The sequence below is a fragment of the Ixodes scapularis genome, unplaced genomic scaffold (genome assembly GCF_016920785.2).
Source record: "Ixodes scapularis isolate PalLabHiFi unplaced genomic scaffold, ASM1692078v2 PGA_scaffold9__187_contigs__length_104089568, whole genome shotgun sequence".
In the NCBI taxonomy this organism is placed as follows: Eukaryota; Metazoa; Arthropoda; class Arachnida; order Ixodida; family Ixodidae; genus Ixodes; species Ixodes scapularis.
Genome location: NW_024609884.1, coordinates 38687603 through 38701584, shown reverse-complemented (window position 1 = coordinate 38701584; position 13982 = coordinate 38687603). Strand labels below are relative to the sequence as shown.

The 13982-nt window shown below is 43.2% G+C and overlaps 1 protein-coding gene across 1 annotated transcript in view; it reads right to left on the bottom strand.

Moving 5' to 3' along the window:
- LOC115322256 (DNA replication complex GINS protein PSF3) overlaps positions 1-13982 on the bottom strand; it is a 35995-nt gene that overhangs the window by 16544 nt on the left and 5469 nt on the right. Inside the window, exon 2 of the mRNA XM_040209111.2 lies at positions 9352-9620. Coding sequence (XP_040065045.1) covers positions 9352-9620 — 269 coding nt within the window. The remainder of the gene's footprint in view (positions 1-9351; positions 9621-13982) is intronic.

The following is a 13982-nucleotide window of genomic DNA, read 5'->3' as shown; positions in this document are numbered from 1 at the left end:
AAGTGTACGATTCCTCTTTTTTTTTTTTTGAATCCCACAAATTGTGGTTTTATGTTCAGCATCCGCGTGAAACTTGATATTATGTTTAGCATTCTAACAATTTAGAAGCTTTTATCTCTATTTATTTATATATCGTACAACTCTATTCATTATCGTCTAGCCGCATTATTAGTGATTAAAAAAAAAACACTTTAGAACAATAAACTAAGTTTATAATCTTTACTCTTCTTTAGTAGCAGTCTATTTTCTATTCGAATATTATTCGATTTGTATTTGTATTTGATTCAGTGCAACAATTATTCGATTCGTATTCGATTCGCGTTTAAAGATCACTATTCGCACACCCCTACAAAGATGGTTTTCACTTTTTGTTCAATTTCAGCACGCTGCAAAAGAAAAAAAAAAATTTTTTTTCTCGCGTCGCGTTTTTTTTTTTTTTTACACCCTTCGTTTAGCCAAAATACATTCCGTTAGAGGTATATGCACTGGTTTTGAGTGTTAAAGGGGTACTCCACCGATTTTTGAGCTACCTCAACTAACTATATTTTCTGACTCCCCGGCCTTTACTCTCTCCGGTATGCCATTTAGAATCGCGAAATTCATAATAGGTATTGTGAAATCGGCAAATGAAAATGATGCAAAACCAACATTCAAATATACGCGCCCTTTTCAGTGCCGTGACGTCAGTTGCAGGCAGGCTTGCCAGTCGAGCAAACAGCCAAAAAATAGAATATGCATATCATTTGTTCCGTGCTGGAGCGCGGGTACTGCAGCGAGCTTCCCAAGCATTCATTTGACACCATGAAACTGCTTCGAATCAGTTTAAAACAAAATATACAGCCCAAAGAGTGAACCACTGATCTCAATGACAATTGCTGGATCGCGCTTGCCGCTCCCGCAAGTGAAGCCACCGGACTTCACTCGCTTGGGATACGATTTGCCGTTTTTGCTAGCCTTTGCTGCGGTTTTCCAGCGTGCTGTGGACACGTTTTCTACTCGTTCGTCGTCATTCGCCGAAGAAGGTTTTTGAAGACTCTGTGTATTGTTGAGACTTGCCGTCGTGAACACGTGGAAAATTTTACGAAAGTGCAGTGTCGCAGGAAAAAGGCACAACGCGTCGAAAAGAAGGGCTGGCAGCGTGTTCAAAGCTTCCTTGGCACGCCGAAGTGCCGTTTCTCTGTGCCTTCGCACGCTTGGATACCGACCAAGAATCGACGCCGTGTGGATGTGTTTTGCGAGTGCAATGTGCGTGAAGCCGTATCAAAATGTACAACTCGTCGAAAACGAGTGTCGCCGGTGTCGCGGCGTGATCAAAGCTTCCTTGACACGCCGAGTGATGCATCTTTGTGCCTTCGCACGCTTGGATACCGGTCAAGAATTGACGCCGCGCCAAAGTTCTGAACGTGTGTCGCGCGTAGAAGCCTTTAGATCATTTATATATATCGGCCACGGAGTTCTGGATCGTCCAGCTGTTCCGGTGAGTTGCTATCAATAAAAGGGAGAGATCTGTACGTGGTACTATATTAACCATGGCTATGTCCCAAATTTACTATAATCGATTCCGTGGGAGCACGAATAGGGCAACGTTGTAGAGCCAGGGGGGTTTTCGAAAGCAAAAGTACAAGACGGCGAGAATGAAAATCTTTGAAGCGCGACCGATATGGTCGTGTGCAATCTGCTGACCAATTACAATTAGGCGAGCCGCGCTCAAACGTCAAGTGCAATTAAGTAGGTTGATAATAAGCCAACACTGATCAGTGATGAGGAGCTGTTGTGCACGGTATTGTGTAAATCGTCTAAGGACGAAAAAAAGACGTACCTTCCCCCCATCTTCCGTCGCTAGTGGACGCTGGATTAAGCTCGTTCCTAAACCGCGAGGGGAAAAGACGCTGATCCAGAGGCACGAACAGCTTCCCGCACATTGCACTCGCTAGACACATACACACGGCGTCGGTTCTTGGTCGGTATCCAAGCGTGCGAAGGCACAGAGACACGGCACTTCGGCGTGCCAAGGAAGCTTTGAACACGCCGCCAGTCCTTCCTTTCGACGCGTTGTGCCTTTTTCCTGCGACACTGCACTTTCGTAAAATTTTCCACGTGTTCACAACGGCAAGTCTCAACAATACACAGAGTCTTCAAAAAAATTCTTCGGCGAATGACGACGAACGAGTAGAAAACGTGTCCACAGCACGCTGGAAAACCGCAGCAAAGGCTAGCAAAAACGGCAAATCGTATCCCAAGCGAGTGAAGTCCGGTGTAGAGTTCCTGTATGTAGCTAGACTACGGTAGCAGAGTTGCGCATTCAGCCTCGGCGGGTGGCCGTAGCGCCGGCTTTCCCGCACGCCATGGATGCTTTGCTCCTCACGTGACTAAATTTGGCGAATAGCGGCGCCGCGCGCATGGAAAACAGGAGAGGAGGAGAAGGAGGGCGAAAGCAGGGGAACATACGCCGGCGTCGGCGGAGCGACCGTAAAGGTGGCTTTCTCGCACGGCGCCGGATGCTTTGCTCCTCACGTGATGGATCTCGGCGAATAGCGGCGTGGCGGCGCGGGGAAAACAAATGCGCAACTCTGCTCCCCCTTCGGGGGAGCATATCGAGGAACTCTAGTCCGGTGGCTTCACTTGCGCTGCAGCGAACAAGCAGGGAAGCGCGATCCAGCAATTGTCATAGAGATCAGTGGAGTGAACTCCTGCCTTCCATTGGATTGGATTGGAGTCTGCGGCTCTTCCCTTTGTATCGGGTGATCAACAGCAACGGATACTGGATCTAGCCTGTCGCGCCTCCCGCGACTTCCGCTTCCGCTTGATGTTCCGCTGATCGGTTGCTGACGTCACTTTTTCATTGTTGCCAGTAGAGACTTCGAGCTTGAAAAACACGGTGAGGACCAAAACTGTAAATTCAACAACTTCGCAAAAAAACAATATTTTGACCTAATATTTGGGATGCTATTTTCACGATGTTTGTTGGTTAGTTTAACCAAATTTCAAGCAAATCGGAGACAATGAAAAAACCTGTGGAGTACTCCTTTAAGCCTCTAAATATGCTAAAAAAGAGTAAATGCCGATGGTGGGTTTATGGGTTAAATTGACGATTGTCGTGTGTGGCATTTTTTAATCACTCTCAATCTCAAAGTATTCAAAAGAGAGCTTCTGTATTTTTTTTATCGTGATATATGTATATGCAAGTAGGTAAAACTAAATTCCTACTACTATTTATTATTCGTCACTCGTCTTTGTAAAAAAAAAACCAAACATGCCTCCGCGAACAACAGTAACCTAAACTGAGGCTTTTTTTTTTTTGAGTCGACTATGTTTAGTATCGCTTTTAAAATAATACCACGTGTAGAACCTTTCATTGCCTTCCAAATTAAGCAAAATTTGTGTCTTTATCATGTACAAGTACTGAGAAATAAATGATGAAACAGAGGTTTTCACTTTTGGTTCAATTTCAGCATGCTGCATAGCATGCTGAAATTGAAGAAAACGCAACGCCAAAAAAAAAAAATTAAATTTTTTTTTTTTTTTTTCTGGCGTCGCGTTTTCTTCGCTCAAAACCAGTGCATATACCTCTGACGGAATGTATTTCTGCTAAAAAAAAGAGTGTAAAAAAAACGCAACGCGAGAAAAATTTTTTTTATGCAGCGTGCTGAAATTGAACGAGAAGCGAAAACCTCTGTTTCATAATTTATTTCTCAGTACTCGTACACGATAAAGATACAAACTTTGATTGATTTGCATGCCCCGTGCAAAACTCACACAGTCAGTTTTGCACGGGGCGTGGAGCAAAGGCTCCAACTTATATGCTTTTGGGAAAAGTTTTTGTGGGCTAGAAAATGCTCAAATAAATAAAATAGGCAATATTTCTTCATTCATGTTAATTTGATGGGATGTGGAACTTGACCTCAGATATAAAGAGAACGGATATTTCGAAACATTTGTGGGGTGAAGGATGGCAATTTCAAGGCCAAGTATAACAAACTATTCTCACTAAAATACACAGTTCAATCAAACCAAAGCAAACATAATAAAACGAACACATGGTGGTAATATAAAACAATGTCAGTGATATAGGTAATATTATATGATTTGTAAAAACAACTGCACTGTAAGCAACGGGTGGCACTGCGCTCACGCACACCTTGAGTACTGATCAGCATTACGTGCCTTCTCCTAGATATTACCATGAATAAAAAATTAACTGACTAGTTATTTCAAAAAACAATTTACAGGCTCTCTTGATCATCTCATTCATGCCAAGCGCCTACACATTAAGATGCAGCCGCCTCCATTCACGGGAAAGAATATCCAGGACGTCCTTCGCTTGAACTTGAATGTCGCAGTGAACATTCAAAAGTGCTAGGCCCAGCAGTCGCTCATTCAAAATGGATGCTCTCAGGAATGTTTTAACCCGTCGTAGTGAAGAGGATGAGTGTTCAGCTTCCACTGTAGTTACGCGCAGTTGCTAGAACCTTGAGAAGATGATGGACGTCTGGGAATAGGGCCTCCAAACAGAGGGCGACCGCCTGTAGCGCAGACGTGATGGACATTTCACGTTTCTCCCTTTTGCATTTGGCAGCCCATATGTGCAGCTTGCATAGGAGTACAGAAACTGAAACCAGGCCTGAATAGAGTTCCAAAAACTCTTCAGCGCCGGGAGCTGCCTCGTTTTCCAAGACCTTTGCAAGCAGAAGCGACGAAAGTCATTGAAACATACACCGGTGATTTTTAAATCTCCCATCCAACTCTGGGATCAGGTAATCCATGAACGGAAGGAACACGGAACGCTTAAAATGCTCTTCCATGCTTCCGGCAAGAATGTTCATCACTATATCAGCAGCATGTCCTTTGTGGGTGCGCCGACCATACAAGTGACGACGTGACTGAACCGGATACCAGCCACTCTTCTAAGCGTCATTGTGAAGAAGGCTTGCGGCACTCTTTTTTAAATCAATTTTTAAATCGGGTAAAAATGTGCGAAAATTCATCAGTTAATATCTAAAAACCATTACCTTTTTGCAAATTCTTTAATTGGTCTAACTTCCAATTGATCCTGTTACCTGTAAGTGTGATGTCACTGCTCCAAACAAACCGTTGCTAGGGGCCTTGCTATGGATGAATACATGGGACTAGATTTTGTTCCGAAAGAACCATAGTTTCAAAACTTGGACGTGGAATCTAGACACCTAAGAAGAATAGATACAGAAAGCCTAGATTTCACACATACCACGACAGAAGTAGACGAAGAATGCTTACGAAATGGCTGAAGTATGCCGTCTGCAACAGTATGAATCGTTTGCATAATAATACAATTGTGATCTTATATTGATTGGGAACATCGGAGGTCTAAGAAAACTCATCAGGTTTATAATAACAAATTGTACTTGTGTGCGATACAGAATACTGTCTGTCAAAAATCATTACACATATGGGGATCTGCTAAAAATACAGCGAGAGAAGTGTTTAGAACATGAGATCAAAGCAGCGTCAGGCCCCCTTTGATATTTTGCAGTTTACGTGCATTGTAATGGAAGGAGCAATTTTTTTTTACTCAACATATTGTTTAGAGACTCCCAACTTCATTCTTCAGGCACGCAATATAGGTGAGTGTTTTCCACCTGTTTGTAACCATCTCACTGAGAAAAAATCCTGCTGATTCTTCCCTTTTCAGTAAGACCCCAAAAGTGAAAGAGCTGGATAAAAGCATCAGGTAAGTTATATAGCTGCTATGAACAGTTTGTTTGATGACACATGTGTGCACTAAAGCAACTTCTGTGACATCAGAACTCCTTGAAACGTGCGCTGGCCTGTACTTTAACGTTCATACACTCCACACCGTCATTGTATATGAGATTCGGCTTCACAGTGTTTTCACCCTTCTCGAATATTGCGCAACCTCCATGGGCAGCAGTGCTGTAGCAAGGAATATTTGTTGGGGGAAAGGAGGGGGGGGGGGGGGGGGGGGGCTGGCTGGCTGAGGTGGCTGGGATGTCTATGACTTAGGGTGTGAAAAAAAAGGGGGGGGGGGGGGTCAAAATGCATCTGTATGATATAGGGTCGGCTAGATTTCTGGGGAGAGAGCCCTATAAGCCTCCCCATCGGCTATGCCACTGATGGGCTGACAAACAGGCGCTCGCGCACCTCGAATGTTGATGAAAGCTGTGCACAGGCACCCTTTGCTTCCAAAATTCCACAGAAGTTGACCCCAAGAATAGAAGCTTCGTCACTCATCACCAACTTTATTTAACACAGTTGTATTCTCCCTCAGAAATAATCACTAAACTAGCGAAGCCATTGTATTGTCTGCTATCAAGCAAGGCAAAACCGGCTGTGAAACTTTATCACAAGCTTTTATAATCGCTTTATGGCACTGAGACAATAGAAAAAGCCTTTATGAGATATTAAGAAGACACAATGCCAGTGATGTGATTGGCCTAAGCCGTTTTGGAGCACGTTCTGGAGCAGCCAAAACAGAGTTTTGGAGCAGCAAAACTGGATTTCGGAGCAGCTAAAACAGTGGTTCGGAGCAGCGAAAGTGGCTTTTGGAGCAGATATTCTTAGAAGAAAAAAAAAAAAAAAGATATTCATTTCAAGTGGTGGACAAACGAATGACATATTGCTCGCCGCAATCAACCAATTATTGTCAAGATAGACCACCTGGGAGTCTTTCAACATGTAACTGAAATGCCAATGACATGACACATTTTGCAATGCTTCAGTTAAATAATACAAATATATCGGACCAAACTGTACATATTAAAATTTATTTGAAAATGACCAGTTTAGTAGTAAATATCACATCATTTGGTTGACTAGTAATATAATAAATGGAAGCAGTCTCCAACTGATGAAACACGTAACTACTGCCGTGCAATGCGAAATTGTCGCGCGAGCGGAGATGGCCTGTTCGATCGAAACCACGCCACTCCGCTCCGTCTCCCAACTAATTCCCAAAATTGTATGCAAAATATAACTGTCCAACATAGGACAAAAACAAAAAAAAAACAGTCCAGCGGCACGGGCCTGCCAGGCCAGCAGGCGAGGTACAAACTAAACACAGAAAAAAAAAAGAAGAAAAAAAAAAACCTGAGCGGATCGATGCATGACATCGCGAGCCAAGGTCAAAAAATTCTTGGAGCGCTTTGTGCAACGACTGAATTGGAGACAAATAAGCACGCTGTGCGGGTTCAGCATGCGGACATTGCCTTCTTTGCTTTAGCTCACTTCTCTTCACTAACTTTCTTTCGCGGCTGATTTGTTTCACGTACCAGGGTACGTCTCTAAAGAAATACCGAGAGAAACCTAGGTAATCAATACTTCGACACAACAGTCTTTGAGCTAAAGGGATGGTTGTCGTAGCATATTAAACAAGAACAAGATTATTGATGAACATGCGGCAGTCCTTACGTTTCAGTTTAGAAAGTGCCATAACTGCAGTAACGTGGAAACGGCAACATCCGACGTCGCGCGACCATGGTGACTGGCAGGCAGGGACCACATATAGTTTGCCCACGGCCGTTGCTTTCAGGAACGAGTGCTTCAGCCCATAAAGTAACCCCCCCGCCGCGCAAAAACATGGTTTCGTTTCACAGCATGACGGCATGGCTGGTACCCAGCACGCTAGCGTCGGAGCGTCCGCACACGCCCACGTCTATCATTGAATTTTTTTCTTCAAAAAGACGCGAGACGAGAGACGGCGGGAAAGACCATGTAAGGCCGGATGAACGATTGATGCAGGGTACTTTGTGTCGGACGGCTGCTTGCACCACCTAGCTCATGTGTGCTCAATTACGGTACTCAGTTCAGCTTCGGTTTTCAAAGGCGACCAAAATTTATCCTTTGGCGCAGGCTTGGTGCAGATTACCCATATTTTGGCAAAATGTAGCAGGATGTAGCAGGGTTAGCCCCTTGGCGCAGTTTGGCGCAATTGGCGCAGCAATCACATCACTGCAATGCTTACAAAGATTATTAAATTTTTTATCTGCCAAAATTTAAACAAAAACTTCTAACCTCACATGGAGCCCCCATGCATCCATCCATAACAACAGTGCTAGCAGCCGTTTGGTTGGAGCACAGTGCCATATTGTGACATCATCACTCATCGGGTCAATATTGCCATCAATACTGCAATTGCAACATGACCCCCAAAACCAATAATTACAAAGTAATTAACAGATTTTTGTTAATGAGTCAACTTATCATGACGATTGTCCCCTCACTTAAGGGGGGACACTACCCAAAAAAGTAAATTTTTGAACCAGTTGTCTGATTTAAATTATATTTACAGGGCTTGTTTCTGTTGATGTTGAGAACATTTCTGCCAATTTTTGTTAACCTGGATGAAGAACAAAAATAAATGCAAACGTTCAAAGACGAAAGGGGGCATGTCTGCTTAGGAAAACTATCGTTTTGAAATTACTTATAAATTGGTTGTTTTCATGTGTTACATTCCATTAGGACAGTTCAGAGCAGATAACTATGGAGCTATATTTCTATGTTATAACATCTTTTATGACAAAAAAACCACATAAACACAAATAGTTTTTTAGATTTCCATCCTTTGTCCAAACTTTTAGTTCTTGAGCATGACAAATGACAAAAATAAAAAATACAAGCTCATAGTTATCTTCCCCTTAAAATTTCAACCCAGAAACACTCATAAAAATTAGTCCAAGTTACGTAATAACAAAACAATAGTTTTCCTAAAGTGAAATTTATGCCAAAAAGTGGAATGGAGAAAAATGCGTTCAAAGTGCTCCAACCTCTACCTTTTCTTTAGCATCGGTGGATGGAAAATAATTGATAAAAAATTAACTATGCAGTGTAAACTAATGAAACTTCCTGGGAATACTCTCTAGATGTTGGTGGATGTAAATATGACATTTTTCAAAATCAACTTTTTTTTTGCAGAAATTGTTTTTTCTGGGTAGTGTCCCCCCTTAATTAATGTCTGCCGAGCCTGATAAATACATGGTAAAGATGGCACTTGTCTATCACCTCCTTTTTTTAAACAACTCTGTTAAAATGAAAATTAAACAACTCTGTTAGAATGAAAATTAAACAGCCTGTATTACTCACTTAAGAAAACAGCATGATAAAGGCAAATTGATATAACACAAATCTTGCTCAGTCAGAAGGCAGGGAAGATACTTGCCTTTTAAGTCAGATTTCCACCATCTAAACGCCTGGCGTCACTATGATTGGGGTAATATAACTTTAAAATCGCTTTTATATTATACGTATCATGCATTAAGACCTTCGTCAGCCCTTATGTCCATATACAGAGGTCACAAGGCCACTTGTAGGTTACCGTCTCTTTATTAATCACGCATGCATAGAAAAGAGCGCTGTTACCTCCACCATCGTCCGGTTGATGCTCTCCCCATCGGCAATGGGCAACCTCTGAATCAGCAGGCCGAAGAGGTAGAACTGTGGTTGGAGGTGATGCAGGTCCACTGCCACAGCATCGGCACTCAGAATTTCCCTGTATGTTTCACGGTACACCTTGGGCACATCAGCCGAGACAATGTGCCTGCTCAATAAGGGGGCCGCCAACCAGAAGGGCAGGTCGAGCTTGACGCCAGGCTTCAAGTCTTTGTCCTTTGAGGATGAATCTAACAACCCTGCGCAAAGAGAGACACAAATGTTGTAGCAAATTGGATGAGCTCATATGAAAAAACAAAAATTTCCACAAGAGTTTAATCCGAGGCTGCCCAACTCAAACCAAATTTTATTTAAAACCTCGAAGGCCGTCGAATAACAAAAAAATGCTCAGGCTTTTTGTTGACAACATCCTGACAAAACCCAGAATCGTAAGGGTTTGTCTCCATTTTCTTAACACGTTGCAGAATGTCATATCTGCCGAAAAATACTATAAAACGCTTCTGTATTTCCAAATAAATCTTAAAAAGAGGCATAAGCGCTCGAGAGCGAAGTGTATTATGATTCGAATTTATTTGAGAAATTCTGTACTTCGAGGTTGACTGATTGGGAGGACTTGGGAGCAGTGGCGTCACAATGGGGGAAGGTGCAGGGGGACCGCCCTGGGTGCAGCACTCAGGAGGGTGTTGCAGCAGGCCACGAGAGCGGGGGGTGGGAGGTCACGGAGGGCTATCGCCCTGGGTGCCACTGACCCTAGTGACGCCACTGCTCGGGCGTATCCAATGTTCTCCTTCTGCAGCGAGACTCAGCTGGCTTTTGTGAGGCCTTGACCTAGAGCTTTGCCTGGGGCCGGCTAGCACAAGTTGTTTCCGGACCTAGGCTAAGCTTGGGCCAAGTAGTACGGATTATTTCTGGGCCCGGGCCTGGCTCGGGCCCGGAAATACACAAATACTGAACCTTTTTAATTCATTGTGACTTTAGTTCATACTGGACTGCATAGAATTTGTGACTTGAATATGTTCTATAACGTCCTGAAACTTTTCATTATCTTTTGAACGAGTGCCATTAAGATCTCCATGTTAACATTCACATTTTTATGCCGACACATAACGTCTCGACAGTGTCTTTATTGGCAATTAGGCTAAATGAATCAAATGCACCAACACATCCCAATGGCAGCTTTGAATTTAAGGGATGAGGCATGCCCTGTAGTGATGCAAAACTATCGATAGTGGCTCAGAACTATCGATAGTCGACTATCGATATCGATAGTACTATCAATATCAGATAGTCAGATTTCTGAATATCTGATATTGATATATATGTTGCGCAAGCCTACCTCAAAAAGTAGGCTTGCGCAACACTCTACTTTGACCTTCTACTCGTCATATAAGAAAAAGTGAACAATCATTCTGGCCAATCACTCAGCACAAAGGCATTTCCATTTCGTGGGGCACAGCTAGTATCATTCCCACCCGCTCTTTGCAAGTTCTAAACATGCATGTTGTAAAACAGCCAGACAAGTCCAGAAATTGCATCAACAACACAGTGAGCAGGTGAGCGAACTTTCCGAGGAGCGCACAAATGCCAAAAAAGAATGATCATAATTAACAGAACGTGTGTGCACGCTCGAAAAAGAACTTGCTGTCTCTAGGGCTGATCCGCAAGTGACACAAAACAATGATTCGAAATTGGAATAAATTGGAAGCTGCACACGCTGAGCCCTCTGTTCTAAAAATGTGCTGTAATGATGTGGAAAGCTGCTGGCGTAGATCAAACCTCGTATAGTGTGTGCACGGTTACACTGCCACCATGAGGTCATCTAACACGCCACTCCACTTTGTTATACAGCTGTTGCTGTTGCTGACGCTGCCTGCTGAATTGCCAGAACCATTGTGCCCGCCGTACGTCATCCCAGCGAGCAAGGAAACCCTGAGCTTCAGCCACTATTGTGGATCAGCGTTGGCTGACACGGGCTTCAGCGAAGAAGACACAGTCTGGACGAATTTTTCATCCTACAAGCTGCGTGGCGACGAAGTGCAAAGAACATCAACATCAACCTACAAAAGAGGTGACACCACTCCACTGGACTTGTAGCATGGCTGCACTGCCACCATGAGGTCATCTAACATGCCACTCCACTTTGTTATACAGGTGTGTACGGTTGAATATTACTCTGTAAAGAACAAAAATTTGTTCTCGGTAGTGTTGCCGTGCCTGAAAGCAGCTTTGAAGCGTTTTCTAGACCTGTTAATGGTTTGCAGTGATGTCGAAGAAAACCCCGGCCCAACTAATGTGGAAGTGAATGCATTAGTAACCGCCCGTCAAGCTACTGTTCATCACTTGGAGACAAGGCATGAGGCACTGAGACAGAAAGTGAGCTAACTTTCCGAGGAGCGTTGAAATGCCAAAAAGAAATGATCAGAATTGACAGAATGTGTGAGCACGCTCGAAAAAGAACTTGATTTCACTAGGGCTGATTTGCAAGTGACGCAAATCAATGATTCTAAACAGGAAGCTGCGCACGCCAAGCTCTGTTCTAAAAGTGAGCTCTAATGGTGTAGAAAGCCGCTCACGCAGATCAAACCTCGTGTTCTTCCGACTGAAAGATAAAGAAATGTGGGCGGAATTAGAATCCCTTATCGTGAAACTTTGCACCGACAAAATGAAAATAAAACTAGATCCCCAAAAAATTGATAGGACACATTGAATCAGACAGTGTGTACAATAAAGTGTACAACAAGCCAGTTCAGTTGGCAAGAAGAAAGCTAGTTAAATTTGCAAAAACCTAGGACTGTCGATTCAAGCTGCGAAAGGATCGACTATATATTAATGAAAAATGCTTTATGTTTGACCTTGAGAATGAAAATGTCTGAGAGGTCGCCGAATAACAACCAAGAAAACCCACGGAAATTCCCTTAGCATCAAATATATTATCTTCCTTGCAATATGGCACCATACAGAGTGACTCCACAAATCCCGCTGTGCACTTTGGCTGTTCCGGTTCAAATGAGAGATCGAAGCCACCATGGTTTCAAGTGAAGTGTGTCCAGACAATTATACAGTATACAGAAAGCATAGAAACCTACATGGTTGAGGTGTCTTCATTCTTGTGGATAAAGAATATTCCTACCATGCTAATACGGTTCCCGGATGTTAACATATAAACACTGTGGTGCCAAATGTCCATTAATGGTAAACATATTTCAGTAGGCGTTTTTTATCGTCCCCCACACGAGGGCAGAGAAACCTTGAAAGAACTAACAGTAGTAAGGCTTGCGACCTCTAAAGAATACATTCTTTTGAGTGGAAATTATAATTCCCCAGATTTAGTGAGGGAGAAAGGAAAAACCCATGGCTCGGGAAACTCCCTTCATATTAAATTTAATGCCATTCTATACTCCATGTCCCGATAGCTTGGCAAACTATGGAGGCTAGGGCCCCGCGAGCCAATAAGTGTGTTGGAGTGAGGCACATGACCCGACGTCATGGGAGCATTTGTGTCACTCCGCCAAATGAAAGGCGCAAGGCCCGGAGGAACTGGCTGTCGTCTGCTAGCTAAGAGTCGTCTGTTCCGAAACCAACTAACCTCAAATGAACATCCACCACAGCAACATTTCCATCTGCTAGAATAGCGAGTACTTCTGGAACAGCTCACGAGACGACCATTCGCTCAATTTAGCCGCTAATTTGTGATGGGTGCTAATGCTAGGGCACAGCGCAATGTTTAGAGCGGAAACAGCCGATTACACGGCTGCGATCGCCAGCAATCGCCAACGGCCGCGGCACTACAAGGAGAAAAAAATCAGGAGCGGATACGGATGGTGGCATCACTTTTTTGGTTTAAATGTAATTGAAACTCATAAATTTGTGATTATTTATTCTTTATATCTCCTCGTTAGAGATGGAACTGAGAGAGTTCAATTGCCGTTAAAAGAAAAAGAAACCTAGAACTACTTTTTGTTGCGGACAGACAATGTTGCTGTGGCTGTAACGAGGCCCCCGTGGCTCTGACCAAGGAGTGCTATCACGTGCCTCGCACCGGCGCTCCTATTAGGTCGCGGGGGCCGCACTCTCACAGTTCGCCAAGTTATCGGGGAACGGAGCATAGAAATGTTCGATTTAACATATGTTACAGAGGAAACAAGTCTATTAAATATTTTACGTCTTCGATTTTGCAATTTGCCAGAAGCGATTGACAGTGTTTGCGTAATACCTAGTGTTTCAGATCATAAGGTAGTGACAGCAGTGCTAGTTCACCCAAGGGTACATAAAGGGAAGTGTCAAGAAAGGAGAGTGTATTATTATGACAAAGGAAACTATGATGCTATAAGAAATAAACAGGTTGATTTCCTACCTTATTTTTTAAAACAAGCAGATGATATTGGCATTGATGAGCTCTGGCACATCTTTAAACTCAAAGTTCATGAGGTTGTTGACATTTATGATCCCTCTAGAATACAATATTCTAAATCTAAAGACAAACCTTGGATGAGGAAAGAGGTAAAGCAAACAATTAAGTGTAAACGAAGAGCTTATCTATGATTCAAAGATAACAGTGGAGCACCCAAACGACCGAGCTTAGAGACGCAGCACTAGAAATG